Here is a 19,662-nt window from a genome sequence, read left to right as displayed (position 1 = left end):
TCGAGAAATAGATCGGGATGCGTATCACTCGGTAATGTTACCCACGCCGGCTTACATTATGTTTACCACGAGTCTCATGGACCAGGATTCGGAAGTAATTAAGGAATGATTTTTTTGGACTGCATATAGGCAGATACATAAGACTGGGCTAATTGGAAATTGGCTTGAAGGTCCAGTCGAGTATGGACCCGATAAGGAAGAAGAAAGTGGTTGTCATAGGTTAGAGGGTCGAGATATTTACCTCAACATTCAGAAGCAATGCTAATGTTGTGACTCAAGGGGCTGGAATAGGAGGCATCGCAACAGCAGCGAGACTGGCACAATGCGGAGTGGAAGTTTCTGTCTATGAGAAGAATGATTTTGTAGGTGGTAAATGTAGTAACATAACTCAGAATGGCTTTGTGAGTAATCTAACTCAACCATTTAGAGTATTACTGACCTGTCGTCGCAGCGCTTTGATCGAGGCCCGTCTCTACTACTCATGACTGAAATATTCGAGGAAACATACCGACATCTAGGAACGTCGATGTCTTCAGAAGGTATCGATCTTCTCAAATGCGATCCTAATTGCAATTTCTGGTTCGATAATGGAGAATGTTTCACAACTTCTACCGATATTGCTCGCATGAAGCACCAACTAGAGATACTTGATAGTCAACATGGATTCGACGGCTTTCTTGCATTCCTCCAAGAATCTCATCAACACTATCAACAAAGTGTGATCCATGTGTTGAACAAAGATTTCCCTGGCTTCTTAGCACTCTTGAGGCCGGCATTTTTGCGGTACCTATTTCGACTGCATCCTTTCCACACCGTGTGGCAGAGAGTCTCTCATTTCTTCCGACCCCACAAACTTCGCCAGGTATTTAGTCTCGCCAGTATGTACCTGGGTATGTCACCATTCGAAATACCGGGTACATATACGCTTCTTCAATATACCGAGCTCACTAGTGGAATATGGTACCCCCGTGGTGGATTCCATCGAGTACGTTATCCATGTCCCATGGTAGGAGCTATGCTGATACAAGAAGATTGCGGAATCGTTGGCCAATATAGGCAAGAGGTTAGGTGTAAACTATCACCTCTCAAGTCCAGTGAAAAGTATAGTGATTTCTTCCAACGAGAAGGCCCTAGGCATCTCATTAAACTTCAATGAAACCATCGAAGCCGATGCGATTATCGTTAATGCCGACCTTCTTTACGCATACAAAGAGCTTCTCCCATCATACGACTCCAAACCTGCCATTTCGAGAAAGAAAAAGGATATCTCATGCAGCGCTATTACCTTTTACTGGTCATTGTCTAAAACGGTACCACAACTCGAATCTCACAATATGTTTGTGGGACTGCCGTGCGGACAAGAGTTTCCAGATGTATACTGGAAGCGCGATAGAATGTCGAAGCCATCTTTTTACGCCCATGTACCCTCGAGAGCGGATCTTTCGGCTGCACCGGAAGGAAAAGACACAGTGATGGTCCTAATTCTAGTCGACAATATCGATACTTCGAAAACTCCCAAAGAAAACGACATAGACGGTCTGGTCACAGGCACTCGCGAATATATACTGTCGTGTATCGAAAATCGAACCGGGATCGTGGGACTCAAAGCACTCATCGAACATGAGAGCTTCCATTCACCTACAACCTGGCAAGAAATGTTCAATTCCGACCGTGGCTCTGTGTTCGGGCTTAATCACAATTTCTTCAACATCCTCTCCTTTCGCCCGCATATCAAACATGACGTCACCGAGGGTATCTACTTTGTTGGTGCCAGCACACATCCTGGGGCTGGAGTTCCAACTTGCCTGTCGGGCGCAAAACTCACTGCAGAAAGAGTGCTGCGGGATTTGGAAGTCCCAATATCTTGGCAGGCTGGGAGTTCTCATGGCAAGAAGGATCCTTTGAAGACTACTGCATGCGGCTTTTGGTGGGCTTGGAGAGGAATTGCATTCCTTGGTGCACTGTTCGTTATGGTCGCGACATGGCAGATTTGAGCTCACGTTCTTTAAACGGCCTTCGGGTTCCTTGAAAGCCGAGCTTCTGCATGCTATTTTGATGTGTTTTCCTCTTGTTTGCGGTTAAAAACTAACCGCCGAGCTTATTCAATTGTTACATCGTCTTGAAGAGTACCACAGAACAATAATACAATAGATTCTCGACAAGTGCTGAGGCTACCCGCTAAGTATGCAGATAAACCTGCTTTGCTGGAGGTGTCTGGAGCTGTAGTGGTCGATCACGATCGATCGATCGATCGGCCTAAACTTATCCATGGGTATCATCAATACCAGGCATAAGCGTCACCTTCCGGCTAGCTACAGGACTGTACCCAGATTTGTAGCTCTACGCTGTAACTCCTACCCGAAGAATATCTTCAACGATAATTTGTGATATTCCATCTTTCAAGATCCAAGATCCAAGATCAGATCGCGATTACATTACACTATCGACTGCCTTCCAGAGGTCCGCCATAAATCGCTTACACTCGCAATTCGTCGACTGTAATTTTGGTCATCCGCGACATTCCCGACGCGAGAACGAAAACCAAGTCTGGTCCTGCGTCATGCATGACAGGAGGGAGGTCGGTCTTTGACGAACGACTTGATTTCCGAAACGCGAAGTTAAACCGTGTTTCTTGACGTGGGCTGTGTTCCTTCGGCTAGAACCAGGCTATTTGTAGGTAGTAGTCGTAGTACATAGTCAGCAACTGACTCCCTGTCGGCTGGGAGACGATGTTCGTTCTCTTCTCTGACATGCAACTTGCACCATAGATCAGTCGGCGCGCCAGATACCTATTTTGTTCGATATGGGTTTAGATTATTGGCTGGTGTTTGTCTTCCAGAGCAAGTCCTCAGAATTCAGGTTCTAACCGCTTTTCACTAGGCACTTGACCTGGACAATTCCTCCGGCTGTCTTGTTCACGGTGGCTTATTGGCCTTTTTTCACGAGAATAGAGATCTCGAAGATATTCATCCTGATCAATGTAGGGTTTCTGGTGTTCATAGCTTTGGCAGTTATTGATAACTCCTCCAGGTAGCAGTTTTCGCTACGGTACCGTGGGATTCATTTCTAATTCGTAATCGCATCTGGACCTACCCAGCTGACGCTGTGGTTGGCCTCACTTTATTCGATATCCCAGTCGAGGAATTATTTTTCTTCGTCATTCAAACATACTCCACGAGCTTGCTGTATACCATTCTCACTAAGCATTTGGTGCTTCCGGCCTTTCTACTCGACCGCTCTCATCAGTTTGCCAAAAATGTTGGATCCGCATCAATCGTTGGTGGAATTGCCTTGGGTGCTATTTGCATTTTGATGAAGAACAACCTAACCTACATGGGCCTTATCTTGACCTGGGCTCTTTCGGTGGTCTTATTCCAATGGTAAGGTGTCGAGGGTTATATCACCGGCTTTCAAAGCTAACCAAAATATTCGACAGGCTCCTTTGTGGCAGCTTTCTGCTTGCGTTGCCAAAAAAGCAAGTCATGATGTCCATTCTCTTACCAACCGTCTATCTATGGATGGTGGACCTCTTGTCACTCCAACGTGGCACGTGGGTCATAGAAAAGGGAACAAAGCTAGACATTCAATTCTGGGGATTTCTAGACATCGAGTAAGTACAAATAAATCTTTTTTGTCAAAACCGCGCGCTAAGTTTTCATAGAGAAGCAACCTTCTTCTTCCTCAGCAATGTCATGGTTGTATTTGGCATGGTTACCATGGACCACGCCATTGCATTGGCTCAATATGACATTGTTATCTCGGAGTCACCCGGACGGTCACTTCCTCCAATAGCTCAAATTGCTTGGTCGTATATGGCCCAACGGCGAAAGCCTCTTGATGTCGGTTTTTTAGATGGGCTTCGCGCGGCAGTGACTGAGCTCTCACGCAAAAGCCAGAGCATGTACCTAGGAAGCGCAATGTTCCAGGACGGACTGCGAGTTGATCTTATCTTTCTGTTAGTCCAACATACCTCGCAGACTGTTACGTTACTGGGGAAATCTGACGACATTATAGATACTCATTCTGTAGAGTCATCGATGACTTGGTCGACGAGGCTCCTACTCGTGAAAAGGCCCAAGAGAGCATCAAGGAGGCGTCTCAAGTCCTGCACTGGCGATTTTCCACCAAGAGCCCCAGAAAGCCTCTGTACGACTACCTTAAGGCCGACAAGGACAATAAATTCGGCTCAAATTCGACTCCTTTGCTCAATTCAATCGCACTACTACCTGCCTCTCGACTAAGTCTGGGACCATTAATTGAACTTTTATCTGGATTTGACATGGATCTTTTGTTTTCCGCTGAAAAGAACGAATTCCCCATCGAGACGGAAAAGGATCTAGAGGTTTACGCTCAGCGTGTCGCTGGCACCGTTGCAGCCGGTCTGCTGGAACTAGTCTTCAGTCACTCTGAAGTACAGTACAGTACTGCGCAACGGGAGAAGATTATCAATGCAGGTCAGAAAATGGGCCAGGCGTTGCAGTATGTCAATGTTGCGCGCGATATTAAACGGGACGCAGCGATTAACCGAGTCTACATACCAACTATGTGGTTGAAGACGAAAGGATTAACACCTACTGATGTGATTAATAACCCGGAGGATCCTGCATTAGCTACATTCGAGTCTCAGATGCTTGTCAAGGCAGATAGTGCATATCAGTCGAGTGTGGATGCGATTGACGAGTTACCGAGAGATGTTCGAGGGCCTGTCAAGACTACCGTTGAGAGTTATATGATGATTGGACAGATGGTTCGCAAGGCACGGCAAGACGCGATTAAAATAGAGGGAAAGCTCAAAGTCCCATTGTGGCGCAGGTTGACGCTTGCATGGAGGGAGATGTATGTCAATCACTAGGGGATTGACCTGTTGGGTTTACTAAATATACTCGCATTTGACAGCGCCAGTCCACATAACATATACTGAACAAGGGCAATCTTTATGTTGATGACATGACAGTCATATTGTACTAAGTGATTTTCGGTTATTGGGGTATCTTCACTAAGTGGATTCCGAGTCCTCAATCATATCATAGAAGAGAAGCAATTCACGATATTCAGAAGAACTGATAGGATGGTAAGCGCGCTAAATTAGAAGTACATTCCCCTCGTTCTACGAAAGCGACATCAAAGCTCACGGAAACAACCAGTAGAGACACAGAAAAGGACGGTGTGCCTGGAATGCATCGGCGTCAATCTAGCCCCGTCGACCGAAGTCCAGCCCGAACGATCAAGGAAGAGATAGTCTAAAGCAAGGTAATGGATAACTTCCTTACTCGATGCTGCGATCGGCCCCATATCTGACAAGAGATGAATCGATCCAACTTACACGAGGTAGGATCTTTAGTCAAGCTGCAATACCAAAATTACATCACACTTTAACCAAGAAAGTTCATTTAGGTCTTACTTGCTGCAGATTAGACTTACGTGGGGGGTCATAGCTTCTCGATCGATCGACCCGGTATTGGGTGCGTATGAGTGTGTTATAATTGTCGTACGGAATATTTCACGTTGTTACGCTGTGAATTACGGGATCGCGATCAGATCGGGATGCTTGGGTCGGAATTAGAACTAATTGCTAACGCCGGTTTGCTATGATACAGGGAAGCACCCCAGGGGCGAGTTCTGCCTCCACGGTATTTCTGAGGTAGGAGTTTCTGACAAAGTGTGAGTGAAGAGAGAAAACCAGAAACACGGATTTTGAGTATACAGAATGGCCCCTCCGAGTGCTATTGTTGTGGGTGAGTAGACATTATCTTGCAGCTAAGTGAACTATTAATAACAAATATTTAGGAGCTGGAGCTGGAGGTATAGCTACAGCTGCCCGTTTAGCAAAGGCTGGATACCAGGTCACCGTTGTTGAGAAGAATGATTTTCTAGGTGGCAGGTGTTCACTCGTGCATCATGAAGACTACGTTAGTAGTATATCCAAATCACTGACAAGATATGCGAATAAGATCCATGTGTTCAGTCAATTCTAACCATATATCCAGAGATTTGATCAAGGGCCATCGCTCTTACTGATGCCAGAAGTATTTCATCAAACATTCCACGAGCTGGGGACTACCCCAGAAAAAGAGAATGTCCGATTACTTACATGCGAACCCAACTATCGCATCTGGTTCTCCGATAATGACCATTTGGAAATGTCAACCGATATCAGCAAGATGAAGCCTCAAATAGAGCGCCTCGAAGGCCAGGGTGGCCTCGAGGGTCTATTCGGATTCTTGAGAGAGTCTGGTCAACATTATGATCTCTCCATGGAGCATGTCCTTTGTAAGGATTTCCCTAATATTTGGGCTATGCTTCGACCGGGTCTGCTGCTTTCGTTGTTATCATTGCATCCATTTGAGAGTATGTATGGTCGCGTTAAGCGTTATTTCAAGTCCGATAAGCTTAGACGGGCTTTTACGTTTGCAAGCATGTATCTTGGGATGAATCCGTTCGAAGCTCCGGGGACATATTCGCTTTTGCAATATACTGAGCTTGCACATGGGATTCTCTACCCGGAGGGAGGATTTGTCAAGGTTTGTCCGTTGTATGAGTTTCCTCCATGTCTAGAAGCTAACGAATGCAGGTTCTGGAAGCATTAGCTCGTGTTGGAGAACGGTTCGGTGTGATATACCGTATGGGCACGTCTGTCACTTCCATCATCCAGTCTCCAGATGGCACGGCTCGTGGTGTGCGACTCTCATCCGGTGAAGAGCTTCTTGCCCATACCGTCATCATCAATGCCGATCTAGTCTACGCCTTCAACGATCTTTTACCACCAACCAGTTACGCTCAAAGCTTGACCAAACGACCGGCGTCTTGTAGCAGTATCTCCTTCTTTTGGTCCTTCGATAGAGTCATCAACGAGCTCTCCGTGCATAATGTCTTCTTAGCAGAAGAGTACAAGGAGAGTTTCGACTCTATTTTCCATCGCCACCAACTACCAACTGAACCCTCATTCTACGTCAATGTCCCCAGTCGAATTGATCCTACCGCAGCGCCTGACGGGAAAGATGCAGTGGTTGTATTAGTCCCCGTTGGCCATATCGTGGACGACCCGTCCAATCCCCAGGACTGGGATTCCCTCGTGAATCGTGCGCGAGAAGCCGTTCTCCAAACCATTGAATCTCGAACTGGAGCTAGAGCACTCCGTGAAAGCATCCTCCGCGAATCGGTCGAGACACCTACGAGCTGGAAAGCGAAATTCAATCTCGATCGAGGGGCTATCCTGGGCCTTTCGCATTCCTTTTTCAACGTTTTGAGTTTCCGGCCAAATATTAAGCATCCCGATATTCAGGGTTTGTATTTCGTGGGAGCGAGTACGCATCCTGGAGCTGGTGTTCCCGTGGCTCTGATGAGTGCCAAGGTTGCTAGTGAGATTATTCTAGGGAGTTCATCGAAGAAAGGAGCTGGGGGGTATACTTGGATTGTCTGGTGGTTCGTTTTACCGTTGATTTTTGTATTTTTGTCGTTCTTTGGGTATGGATCTATGGATTGGACGAGAGTTCTGCCGTTGGAAGCAAAGTTGTGAGATACTAATTCATCGGGCTGTAAAAAACCTTCGAGAAGCTATCTCATCACCCTTCTAGGCTCCATCTCGGCATTTCTCCGTAGTGGGTCTCGTTCTTGACTCGGGGAGGTTTGGGTTGTCGAGGGTATTCGAGTCATGAATCCGACCTTTGGATGAGTAGATTATTATTCCTATACTTGAAGAATCGCAAGATACAATAAATAAAACTATTTTGATACCGTTTTTCTTTGTCAACTGCTCGAATCATGACGATGATGACTTTTTCTCTTGTCCTTGGAGGACCGAGCTAATTCTCCAAGAACGAGCTTCCGAGGCTGCGATGGGCCGGATTGGTTGCACAGACCATTGTGGCGCTCTGGAGGGTAAGCGAAGCGAATGATGATTTGTCGATGAACTTCCTCGAGCTCCTCTTTTCCTCTGGGGGCCAATCCCAAGTCTCGTCTTGTTGGTTCGGCACGGTCGGAGATGAAAACCACCGATGGGTTAAGGGGACAGTTCTATATTTACTCGAGGACCCTGACACCTCAACACGAGAAGGAGGAAGTCATTTATTTAAGAGTAAGGAGTAAAGGAGAATAATTATGTATACTGCTAGCTATACAAATTAAGAAATAACCAGAGTATAACTTAAATAGAGATCATCAAGAGCATAACGTATAACTACTACTAAAGAGCCTCATCAATCTGGACCCCAGCATACAGTAGTTGCTCCATTCAGGTGGAGACTTCGGCATCTTAAGGACAAATCTTCTCAATTATGATACTTGAATACTAACAGTCTAACTACCAATAGTTAATCGCCGTCGCCAGCGCTAACTGTTCCCAGTTTCTCCCACGGAGCCGCAATCCGCCGCTGCCTGCGTGAGCGTTTTCCTTCAAAAAGGCACCGCCCCCTCCGAAGAACCCCCTCCTCTTTCATCATCTCACTCTCGTTTCTTCTTACTCTCCCTTCACATCTTTTTCCATCTCTTCCCATCCATTCCATTCATCCCCATCTGATTTCCTTTCTTTATTATCACCCATCTCCTCCCCCCCCCCATCATGTCCTCCATCGCGGGCCATCTCGTCCGTCGGGGTACGGAGCTTGCCTCTGCCCACTTCAAGGACCCCGAGAAGAAGCCCGAGCAGATCTCGGGCGCTCTCGCTGCCTGTTTGGCCCTGACCATCTTGATCTTCGGCTTTGCTATGTGGGCGGTAAGTTACCCTTTCATCAGTAATGATGGGAGAAAATCATAGACTAATGACCTCGCTAGGTCGAATATACGTACGGTGGCGTCGTAGCAACTCTTGCCGCCGTCGAGGACTCCAACCCGGATGTCTACGTTCGCATCGATAACCCCCCCGAGGACCCGACCAAGCCTTTCGACCCCAACGAGCCCGAGCATGCCGCCCTCTCTCCTCCTCCCCAGCCCGTTACCAGCAAGCTGCGCACTGCCGTCAAGCACCTGCGTGCCCGCGCCGGCTTCTGGTCCCGCTTCCGTGGTCTGTCCATGTACCTGAGCTATGGGCTGGCCCGTGGCATCATCTCCGGTTTCATGCCTCTCCCCGCAGGCTCCTTCATTGGCCAGTTCTTCGTCCAGTCGATCGTCAGCGTCCTACTGGCTACCTGGCAGATGGCCTGGGTGCACATCGTCATCTCCGAGCCTTCCCCCAAGCGCTTCTACCAGCGCATTCCTAGCTTCCGTACCTGGATCAAGATTGCCCCCGCCGCTGCTCTGGAGGACATCCTGACTGCCGCTGCTTTCTTCTTCCCCATGGCCATTGCCAGCTTTGCCGGTTGGGTCGAGTCCAACGATGGCAACGAGAGCTCGATGGTTGTCATGTGCCGCTACCTGATGGTGATGGGTTTCCCTGCCCTGCTCGCCTTTGTGGTCTCCGTCCCCGCTCGCGTGATCTTTGTCCGTGTCGCTGCCTCGATGCTGCCCGAGGAGGACGAGACCATCGTGCCCTTTGACCGCTCCTTCGGCGGCAAGGTTCAGCCCCAGATTGTCGGTGGTAGCGGCCACATTGGTCTGCTGGATGCCTGGACCACCTTTGACTGGGCTGCTCGTGTTCGCTTCGCCAAGGTCCTGGGTAAGACTATTGCGATCGAGTTTGCCCTGGGTCTGTTGGCCGGCATCGTGTTGTTCGCCCAAATCTTCACCATGGCTCCCAACGCTGTCCGTCACGGTGATGCTGCCAAGCCTTCCACCGCTTAAATAGGTTGATATCTGGAATCGTGGCCATCTTTGTTAAGTGATGAGCCCTATATTATCGAGTACTTCCCTTGTGGGACTGTTCTTCTGACTTACGATCACTCTCTCCTGATGCCCTCTCTATTCCATTTCTTTACTGCATTATATTTGCCAAGGCTCTTTGTTAGCATGGAATCAAAGCGTGTGCTACTATCTAGTTCTGGTCCTGTAGATCTGTATGGTGACGGAGTATGACTACCGTAGTTTACTCAAAGTGACCGATGTACCAACCTCTCTAAGACCTTCAAATTCAGTAGTAGACAAGATTATATTTGAATCCATTTCAACTTAACCCTCAAACCCATCAAAAGTAAATATGAATTCAATCGGATTCCAACTTTCCCAACGGAAAACCGTCCAACTACACCCCCGCTCCTCCTCCTCACCGCCTTCATTACTTTTTGCATTTCCCCTCCTCTTCTACTTCCTCCTCCTCCTCCTCAAACTTGAACCTTCGTCAATCCTCACCAGTCCTCGATTTACATTCCAGACTCCTCGCCCTCTCAACCACCTCTCTTCTTCGGCTCTCCACACTCTTCACAATGGCGACTTCCCCCGCCGGCCGCATGCTGTCCCGCCAACTGCAGCAGATGCAGTCTGATAAGGACATTCCTGGGATCAGCTGTGGCTTGGTCGATAACAACGTCTTTGAATGGGAGGTGATGCTGATGATCTCGGACGATGTCAAGTTGTATGGAGGTACGTGCTGGAATTTCCCCTTTGCCGATCAGCCGGGGATCCTTAACTCTACCTTGTGGGACCTGTCGAATGGGCGAGCCGTCCACTTTGACCTGGGATACCCGGTAAAAGAGAGGATCGAATAGAGTGGATTGGATTGTTAATCGTTTCCTGCAGGTGGTTTCTTCCGTGCTCGTCTCTCATTCCCGCCCGAGTACCCCCACATGCCACCGAAGATGAAGTTCGAATCGCCCCTCTTCCACCCCAATAGTAAGTGATCGCCATTTCCAATGCCTCGGGGACGACTCGCTACGTGATAGATATACGTGTCGCACCAAGCGAAACTGTCGAGAAGAGATTGGAGCGCTAACCATACACACCACGACAGTCTATGAAAACGGTGACGTCTGCATCTCCATCCTGCACCCACCCGAGGAGGACAAGTTCGGCTATGAGTCTGCCGCCGAGCGCTGGTCGCCCGTTCAAACTCCCGAGACTATCCTACTCTCCGTCATCTCTATGCTGTCCAGCCCGAATGACGAGAGCCCCGCCAACGTCGAAGCTGCCCGGTTGTGGCGAGAGGATCCGGCCGAGTTCAAGAAGCGGGTGCGCAGGTGTGTGCGACAGAGCCAAGGGGATGAGTAAATGAAGAACGAAGTCACACGGTTATGATATCTTTTTTTTCTTCCATGGGTGCATCTGGCTGGTTATGTTTTTTTCGTTGCGTTTCGTTTTTTGATCTTCTCATCGATCTCCTTTCCTGATATGTCCGAGTGTCAATCCCGTTGTGCTTGGGACTTATTTGCGACTTCTTCTGGTTTACTTGCTCGTGGTGTTGCCCTCCTGATTGCATAATAGAGCGAGCGCTTATGGGAAATTTTCTTTTCTGGGTGGAATGATCTAGCATTCATGGTACCGCGGTGAAGTTCTATTCTTCTCGTGGGGGATTTTATTTTTCTATAGTTTATCCGAGTTGCACGGATTTGGGTTTCTTGGAGTCAATTGGAAGTGCTGCTCGATGATGGGGTTTTGGAGCCTCGAATTGGACCTTTTCACTTTGCACTAAGGTTGGTCTTCTCATCTGGTCGTAGTATATTATGGTATGAAAAGGAGTAGTTTGGCCTGGTCTGAAAGTGGTTGTGAAGTATGATATGCACTTCAAAAGGGTATGTTCAGTATGCTTGGGGTTATGTTCAAAGGAGCTCGTCATATGCTCATGCTATGGTCAGTGAAATGATGATATGCCCAATTCTATCCAACGCAAGGACACATAAAGGAACAAAGGTATTAAAAAGAATTTTGAAGGGAAAGAAGATGGTCGTCTAGGTGCTGTTTTTGCGTGCGGTCCGCATGGAAGGAATGAAGAGACCCGGGTGGACGACGGTGAAGGCAGTACAGGCCAAAGCAATCATCCTAGAGTTATCAGCACAAGCAAATCCAATCAGGGTACCATCTGAGTACTCACATTCCATCCAGGACGAGGAACTCATTCTCCTTTTGCATCAACGCACTGCCCCAACCACCAGCCATCTCGGGAATACTATCGAGCAGTTAGCCACTACACTCTTGCCTCGATCCCCGGCTATCACATACCGATAGATACACCGAATCAGCACGGTAAAGTAAGCAAAGACCTCGGCGATAATGACCAGCCTCATCCGCTGGGGCGAAATCGCCGGTGTAGGATCATCCGTAGACTTCTCGCTAACAAGTCCATTACCGCTACGGTAGACATTCCAGAAGAAGTTGAGACCCAGTAACCCACAGACCGCCATCGTAACCACCTGGAAGGCAATACCCGCGATAATAATATCGTCACCAGCCTTGAGCAGTTTCTGATTGGTCTTTCCAGCAGCGGCCGCGACACCACCACCGGCTGCTTGCAGAATCAAAGAGCCGATATCACAGCTAATGAAGATCCACGTGAACAGGCGCGGCTTCAGTTTGGAGTGCTCGGGACCCAAGTTCAACACGATATGTTTGAGGGTGAGGTAGACACCTGCGGCGACGAAGGTCGGAGCTAGAACTAGACACACGATTTGTAGCTTGAATGCGCTCTCGTTCCACGGGTTGGCGTTCATCAAGACTCGGCCTACGTAGCCGGCCATTTCCATGATTGCGCCCGCGCCGAGTGCGACCATGAAGGTCCAGGTGCGAAAGTAGATTCCATAACCGATTTGGAGGACCCCCAGGAGACCGAAGTAAACTGTGAAGAAGACGTTGCCGCCAAAGTTGGGGTAGTAGCCGTAGGTGGTGGCTTCTACTGGACACAGCGCGCTGACAGCTGTGCAATCAGCGTAGCTCGGCATTTTTGATTAACGGATATTTCGGTGGCCGAGATTGAATTGACTTGTTGCGTGGAGGGTGATGATGGAGGGAGAGCGATGAGCGATTCAACGCTCTGGGGAGAGGTGTAAGTTGTCGCAAACACCGGTGCTATGATGTCGACGTTGGACGTTTTCTCTCTCGCAAACCGAGAGAAAAAGATCTCGCTGCCCCCATGGGTGACCCATGTACCTTTTTAACACAGTCAGACCGTGGAGAAGCACTACTCCGTACTTGCCAAGGATTTGACGCTGACGCGAGGCTACTAAGACCAGTGGAGTCCGTTCAATATATGAAACGGACTTTATCCGCGATGGCGATTGGACTGGTCTTCGCTCTCGTTTTCGTTTTCGTGCCCGCCTTCGTTCTCTGCTTCGCTTCCAGGATCCAGGGCCTTAAGAGATTGACCCCACCGGGGATCCACCGGAGATCTTTCAGTTATCGCCGGAGCCATGCATGACGAATCGGGGAATTTGAGGGAAAAGGGCGGTTTCGAGTGATTGTCGACGGGCATTGGAGGCTCTTAGTCGAGACTTGACCTGTCATTGTCACGGGCTGATCTCCCAGGGTGGGACCCCATTCTTTCTGGGAGACCCTTTTTTTTGAAGAGTTTCGATCTTTCTCTTTTATAGAGAAATCCAAATCCCTATTCCCCGAGGGAAATGCTGGAGATTTATCATCATCTCGGAGATAACTAGGAAGTAAGAAACCTGAATGTAACGACAAGTTCACCATGCCACGTGACTCTCGGCCTTTTCTTTCGCGGCGCGACTTCTCGTCCAACTCGCAGTCGTCATGCCTCCTCGTCGGGCCCATACCAAGTCTCGCAATGGCTGTGACCAATGCAAGCGACGTCGCGTCAAGGTGAGTCTCACATGTTCCAGAAGTCCCCAAGTCTCTGAGCGCTTACGAGCGGGTCGCGCAATTTACCCCCGTCCTACACATCCCCTTAGGTATCTACCAGGCTGACCGGCTGACGCAACACAGTGCGACGAAAAAGGGCCCCCTTGCACGAATTGTATTTCACGCGAACTCAACTGTACCTATTTAAGAGCCCCGCCACGCGATGCACCAACCGCGCGAAGACGTAATAATGCGCCCCAGACGCGAGAGCTGGAGATTCCCCGGCCGTTGGCGCCCATCAGCCCGGCCTCCACTCCATCCGCCATCTCCGGCGTGCGGGACCTCGAGTTGATGCATAAGTTCGCCACGGAAACTTTCAGCACTGTCTGTACTTCCGAGTCCAAATTTCACGTTTGGCAAATAGTCATCCCACGACTAGCTTTGCAATATGATTTTTTGATGAACGGTATCCTGGCTTTAGCTGCTTTGCATATTGCCACGACGGCCGAGTCGCCTACTTCCTTGGCTTATATCGATACCGCACTGCAGTATCATAATTTGTCATTTGCGCCCTTTCGTGCAGCTATCGATAATCTCACGCCGCAGAATTGTGAGGCTGTATTAGCGCAGTCGATCGTCACTACGGTTATTGGCATTGCTTTACCACGAGTCACGGCCCCTCGCGATGACAATACCAACATGACCGAGAACATCCTCGTGGTGTTTGAACTTCTCCAAGGTGTGAAGAAAATTATTCACATCGGTCGGTCATGGATTAAAATCAATCTCTACTCTCGGCAGAAGGAACGAATTGAGTCCGGAGGCCCGCCTGAATTGGACAGCGACGCATCCGCTGCCTTTGATCGACTCGCCATGTTGAACGAAGAGACCGTGGCTAGTATGGACCCACAACAATATCATATCAATAAAGACGTTATCGATAATCTACGGAACTGCTACACGCTTTATGCGGGCTCCCAAGATCCCGGGGAAGTGCTTGCATGGCTGGCCGCGGTCGATAAAGAGTTTGTGGATAACGTGAGGCGCCGACAGCCACTGGCTTTGCTGATCCTCATGCATTGGGGTGTATTGCTAGGTGAGCTGGATGGCCGATGGTGGTGGGCTTCAAACTCGGGCAAATCATTGGTTTTGGAGTTGCTGCGAGTGTTGCTTCCTGCGGATGCTCGTTGGACTGAGTTCTTGTCATGGCCTCAACGGAGAATGGGGTTATGATGATTGTTTTTGCCTCCAACGCAAACATGTTCAATGACCAACTGTTTACGGTCAGCGATCCCAGTCATCGCTGGCAAGTTTTCCCGTGGCTGTCACGATCGATGGGTCGTGAATGAAGACACCTTGTGTCCAGTCACAGCTCCCACCCCACCTCACTGGTCAATGAGGCTGCCAGTCAGCATATGGTTTCTGAAGCCACGCTGTCTTCTCTCTGGAGAGTGAGCATCCTTCCAGCCGTGTTGGCTTGCTTCAGCACGGCTGATGAGCCCGCCTGCCATGAAACATTTTCAACGGAATATGTTACTTGTGGTTGATATTGAGCCTCAGCTCTCTTCGGTTTTGATATGAAAAGTGTATTTCTGCCCAGTCAGAAGCAGATATAATTCGGTATTACCTGTCGACAGAATTGCCTCATACCCCTTATGATTATCATGGACAGCATGTACAGTACAACTCAAAAATCCCTCTTCTTACATTTCCAACCTCATATTGTCATCATATATCAATTCAATGGAAAATAAAACCTATTTGACAGTCTCCTCGTAACGATATCACAGTTCAGACCACTTCCTATTCTGTTACATCCTCGCCCTCTCAGCCCTCTCAACGGCACGCTTATAAACCTGTCGAATCCGCATCTTATTCACCTCCTCAATCTCAAACTTATCCGCTCGAAGACTAAGCGGCCCCCCAACTGACTTCAACCAATAAGACCTCCCACAATCAAACAACCAATTCCGAGACGCAACCTGCACCAACTCCGCCAAGAAACATTGCGGTGCACTCCTATCTTCGGTGAAAACTACCTGCGGCAGTTCACGACGAATTGCAGGTGGTGCATTGGTAATTGCGATTTCAAGGTACTCGTCAAAGGTTAATGGTTGATATAGTTCAGAGCCGATTTGGACGATTCCCGTTGTACGTGCTGCGGCGTGCAGGAGACATGCGTTCGCGACGAAGTCTACGGGGATTTCGTCCAGGATGTTTGCGCCCGTTTTGTATCCTTCTGCGGCATGCCAGACCTGTGTCGCGCCTCGATCTGCCATGAAGGACTGGAAGAATTTGTTCATCGGTGTGGAATTCTCCAGGCCGTAGAGGGGATATGGATGGCGTAGGGCCTGGCCGAAGATTGTTGGGCGGAGGAGGAGGATTGGTAAGAGGGGGTAGCGCTTGGGTAGGAGTCTTTCGACTAGATACTTGGCTTGTGCGTATGTCGAGGCGAAGCGAGTCGTGTAGGGCGATTGATCTAGTGAGAGCACTGATACTAGTTCTTCCTCCGGGTCTTGATCGGACAGGTTATACGAACGTTCGAGGACGGGTCCGTCGGGTAGGAAACTATTCACGTAGGCGGTGGATATCTGAACGAGGAGCTTCATTCGTCGGAATTGAGAAGCAATGCGAGCCATTTCCAACGAGGGGAGACAATTATTCTCAATCGCATCGTGGATATTAGCATCCAAAGTGATCTTTGCGGCTGTGTGGATAACAAGAGTAACTTCATTTCGCAGCTTTTCCAGGACTGCAAGTTGAATGCCGAAATCAACTGCTTTGATATCGCCGATGATAAACTCCACTTTCTTGGAGGCGAGGATGGCTTGTGTTTGATCGGGCATGGCTATTCTCCATTTTTCAATCGCTTGTTCTGGTGTCCCGCGGGCGAGTGCATATATTCTACGTGTGGGTAGCTGGAGGGCTAGTTTGTATAATAGGCAGCCTCCTAGTGAGCCGGTACTGCCTGTCAGGAAAACCGTTTGGCCTTCGAAGATCTTTGCATATCCTTCTCGGATGATCTGGTCGGCATGGGAGGATGTCGGCGCTGGGAATGATGACATGAGTCCGAATTATAAGGCTCAATATGGATGAATTATTGTGTCTTCTGTCCGATCTCCTGGGATTTGAACTCGTTGTATGCAGAGGAGATATTGAATATCCTGAGTATAGCGGCGTGTTGGCGGTATAAACCTATTAATCTTAAAGGCCGAGGATGGTTGGTAGGACAAATATTCGTTGCGACTTCGGATGTATCATAGTTAAAGAATTCAGACCCGGGGCTTCTATTTTGATAAGTGTCTGTCGAGGGCTAGCTGCGGGTGAAGACGGCGTGGAATACAAGGATCTCATTCTTTGCCTTGCATTTAGGATCTCCCAGGACAGATTGAAGACAGCTGCCTTCACAAAAGAGTCATAAGCATGTGCAGACCGAGGCTTAGGGAATGCTGTACGACTTTGCGAGGATTTCCAGTCTGGGATGATGATTGAGATCCGGCCTGGACCTGTTGCAAATGCATAAACAGGCTAGAACTGCTGCTGCTGATCTGCACGAGAAGGCGGCTAGTACCGACGACTGGAAGGGATGGGTAACACGGATACTACTTGGTCCAGGAACGTTAGGTTCGCTCTAGCTTATGGGTGATACAAAGTACATTAGGGTAGGCTCGACAGAAGACAGTCGTGTATATAATATTTCTCAGAATATATGCACCTATATACACCGGATTTTGTCCGCCAGATGGGGCTTTCCTGTCTAGGCTGCCGCCGCTTTAATGAGGGCGCTCAGGCTCAGGCTCACTGAGTAAATGTCAGCACGGGCTCATGCTCAGTGATCTGATCAGTACAGTCATGTGATCGCTCAGTGACTAATCGTGGATGCTTCGTGATCGTCGAGAGGTACTCAGTGACCGCTCGTAGGGCACCCAGCTCACGGGGACCCAAAAAAAGTTCACGGGGACCCAGAAATTACTGACTAATATTAGGTCCTGCTTAGCTACCGGATCTCATAAGGACCTAAACCTCTAGATTATATAATATTTGTTGGGGATTTGCCGTAGGTAAAGGGAAAGTCGCAGTGCGCATAAACGAGTACGCTACTGGGTGAAAGAGTGAAGAGAGACTAATCAAGATAGGATGAAATTGTCAACATATGGATGTTGTGGGGTCACATGATGTAAGACCCACTTACATAACCCCTCATTGTTTCTAGATCTTCTCTATAAGATCTATTAGATTGATCCTCAACGATCTCGTATTCAATTGCCTACCTAGGCAGGAGACTATAACACTCCAATATGACCTCTTTCATGTGATCTTTTGCCATGCATCTTGAGATATAAATCCTGCCCTTTTTCCTAGCTAAATTGAATGAAGTTTATCATCCCTTTTGATCTCTCTTCTTGTTCAGCGATACTTTTCCACAATCGTGGTGCTTCTTATAAGTACGCACGACCGACATACTCATAATGGTGTAACCAGACACTACATTGAGTCCTACTAATTATATGCATACACTATCTTCTTGTGTGCATTACCACGACGACTTTATGGTCACCGCCTAAAGTCCGACAGTTAATACCCTCGGAGCGAAGATGTATAGAAATTAGTAGTATAACCGATTAATAGAGCGTGTATCGGGTTCTATCTAGATATCTTACGTAATTAAGGTTATGAATATTAGGGAGATAGATCCGGCGACATCGGTAAAACTCGGTAGTACTACGCCAAGGTCTAAGAGAAAACCTGATTGTTGACCTATATAAGACTAGTTCGGGTATTAACTTAGGCGGGGATTATAGATAGTGACGGAAAATCTGAGGATCACATGATTATCCACGTCAGCCAAAAATGCACTATAGGCGGCATCTTCAGCTTTTCATAGATATTCATCTAAGGTACTGCCAGGACCTCCGAATATACACCAGCTTATATGCTGACAGATAGTTACAAATCACACGTAGGAGACCATAACGCCTAGAAGTCTATTCTAAAAAACTCGTCTTTAAAATAATCTTATATAAGTTTCCTCCCGAGTAAACTTTTATTTTCTAATAGTACCTTCATAAGTTATAACCGATTATATAGCTTAATAGAGACGTGATTAGTATCTGATCGTTTAGTACCTCCTTTATTTCTAATGAGTCGTGTATTTATAATCCTCCTAGGGGGAGGATTTTTAACGAATTCGAAATCTCTGATCGAATCTACCAGAGATTTATCTACCAGAGATTTATCTACCAGAGATTTATCTACCAGAGATTTATTCGAGTTTTATGCGATTAGAATTAAGGACAATAAATTCTCGACGTATTCGGCGTGGAAATATAGCAGGCTCCCTAGATAGATTACGAACCCCTTCTCTAGATCTCCAGAGCTAGTAATGCCGCCTCCAGACTTTAAATACCTATCAAGTATATGAATGTTGGATCCTAGCATTTGTGCATCTTTGATAAGATGCACGGCGTACAGCAAGTGATATAATACCACTACCCACAAGCCACGCGTGGGCGCTTCCAGGGTTGCGGGTAGTTGATAGCTTGGGGTTCATTGTACTTTGCTTAAAAATTTTGCAATTTGCACTCTCAGACAAACGGCTCCTTTTTTTTCATACCTGAAGTCTGGTTAAATAGAAAACTAGTTAAGAATAGGATTCTACATCAAACTCACTACCGGGCATGGTCCCATGAAAGAATAATTCTAGACCTTATCAGGCCATCAGGCCATCATTTGGCAGGCAATGGACTCAATGAGCTAGCCAGGAAGAATAGTCTAGACGGAATTGCATATGCTCTTGGACGTGCTTATGACAGGAAAAGTTTATCGTTATATTGAAATTGAAATTTCTACGTGTTACAAATTCTATCCAAAATACCCGATTTTCTTTACGGGACCATGACCTCTAGATCCAGCTAATAGACGCTTTCAGAGCCGAAGCAGAGAGTCTAGCCGTCCGATGGGTGTGATCAGCGAAATTGCCGGTACTGTGAGGTCGACTTTTGGAATGACAAGATATTATTATCTCTTTTTGGAGGTAAATATTACACCAGATTCCTTTGTGTTATT

General features: G+C 47.8%; 8 protein-coding genes across 8 annotated transcripts; 6 read left to right on the top strand and 2 right to left on the bottom strand.

The window, feature by feature from the left end:
• Positions 1-1,334: 1,334 nt before the first annotated feature.
• N7496_002132 (phytoene desaturase family protein) lies at positions 1,335-1,994 on the top strand (the record flags this gene model as incomplete). Its single annotated transcript, XM_056695063.1, has 1 exon — positions 1,335-1,994. One exon carries the CDS (start codon positions 1,335-1,337, stop codon positions 1,992-1,994), a length of 660 nt encoding a protein of 219 aa, XP_056557275.1.
• A 1,488-nt stretch (positions 1,995-3,482) lies between these two features.
• N7496_002131 (Bifunctional lycopene cyclase/phytoene synthase) lies at positions 3,483-4,852 on the top strand (the record flags this gene model as incomplete). Its single annotated transcript, XM_056695062.1, has 3 exons — positions 3,483-3,610; positions 3,662-3,955; positions 4,015-4,852. The coding sequence occupies 3 exons, from the start codon at positions 3,483-3,485 to the stop codon at positions 4,850-4,852; spliced, it is 1,260 nt and encodes a 419-aa protein (XP_056557274.1).
• An 855-nt stretch (positions 4,853-5,707) lies between these two features.
• N7496_002130 (phytoene desaturase family protein) lies at positions 5,708-7,516 on the top strand (the record flags this gene model as incomplete). Its single annotated transcript, XM_056695061.1, has 4 exons — positions 5,708-5,735; positions 5,788-5,909; positions 5,988-6,521; positions 6,572-7,516. The coding sequence occupies 4 exons, from the start codon at positions 5,708-5,710 to the stop codon at positions 7,514-7,516; spliced, it is 1,629 nt and encodes a 542-aa protein (XP_056557273.1).
• Positions 7,517-8,557: 1,041 nt separating this feature from the next.
• Positions 8,558-9,714, top strand: N7496_002129 (uncharacterized protein; the record flags this gene model as incomplete). The annotated part of the gene is made up of 2 exons (XM_056695060.1): positions 8,558-8,710; positions 8,770-9,714. 2 exons carry the CDS (start codon positions 8,558-8,560, stop codon positions 9,712-9,714), a joined length of 1,098 nt encoding a protein of 365 aa, XP_056557272.1.
• Positions 9,715-10,286: 572 nt separating this feature from the next.
• On the top strand, positions 10,287-11,073 carry N7496_002128 (putative ubiquitin conjugating enzyme; the record flags this gene model as incomplete). Its single annotated transcript, XM_056695059.1, has 3 exons — positions 10,287-10,449; positions 10,606-10,698; positions 10,817-11,073. Exons 1-3 carry the CDS (start codon positions 10,293-10,295, stop codon positions 11,071-11,073), a joined length of 507 nt encoding a protein of 168 aa, XP_056557271.1. The 5' UTR covers positions 10,287-10,292.
• Positions 11,074-11,750: 677 nt separating this feature from the next.
• N7496_002127 (RTA1 domain-containing protein) lies at positions 11,751-12,737 on the bottom strand (the record flags this gene model as incomplete). Its single annotated transcript, XM_056695058.1, has 3 exons — positions 11,751-11,841; positions 11,894-11,968; positions 12,022-12,737. The coding sequence occupies 3 exons, from the start codon at positions 12,735-12,737 to the stop codon at positions 11,751-11,753; spliced, it is 882 nt and encodes a 293-aa protein (XP_056557270.1).
• An 811-nt stretch (positions 12,738-13,548) lies between these two features.
• On the top strand, positions 13,549-14,829 carry N7496_002126 (Zn(II)2Cys6 transcription factor domain-containing protein; the record flags this gene model as incomplete). The annotated part of the gene is made up of 2 exons (XM_056695057.1): positions 13,549-13,617; positions 13,741-14,829. The coding sequence occupies 2 exons, from the start codon at positions 13,549-13,551 to the stop codon at positions 14,827-14,829; spliced, it is 1,158 nt and encodes a 385-aa protein (XP_056557269.1).
• Positions 14,830-15,407: 578 nt separating this feature from the next.
• N7496_002125 (uncharacterized protein) lies at positions 15,408-16,661 on the bottom strand (the record flags this gene model as incomplete). Its single annotated transcript, XM_056695056.1, has 1 exon — positions 15,408-16,661. One exon carries the CDS (start codon positions 16,659-16,661, stop codon positions 15,408-15,410), a length of 1,254 nt encoding a protein of 417 aa, XP_056557268.1.
• Between the last annotated feature and the right edge of the window lie 3,001 nt (positions 16,662-19,662).

This window comes from Penicillium cataractarum, assembly GCF_028827025.1.
Source record: "Penicillium cataractarum strain IBT 29864 chromosome Unknown utg000002l, whole genome shotgun sequence".
NCBI lineage: Eukaryota > Fungi > Ascomycota > Eurotiomycetes > Eurotiales > Aspergillaceae > Penicillium > Penicillium cataractarum.
This window is presented reverse-complemented; position numbering and strand designations above follow the sequence as displayed.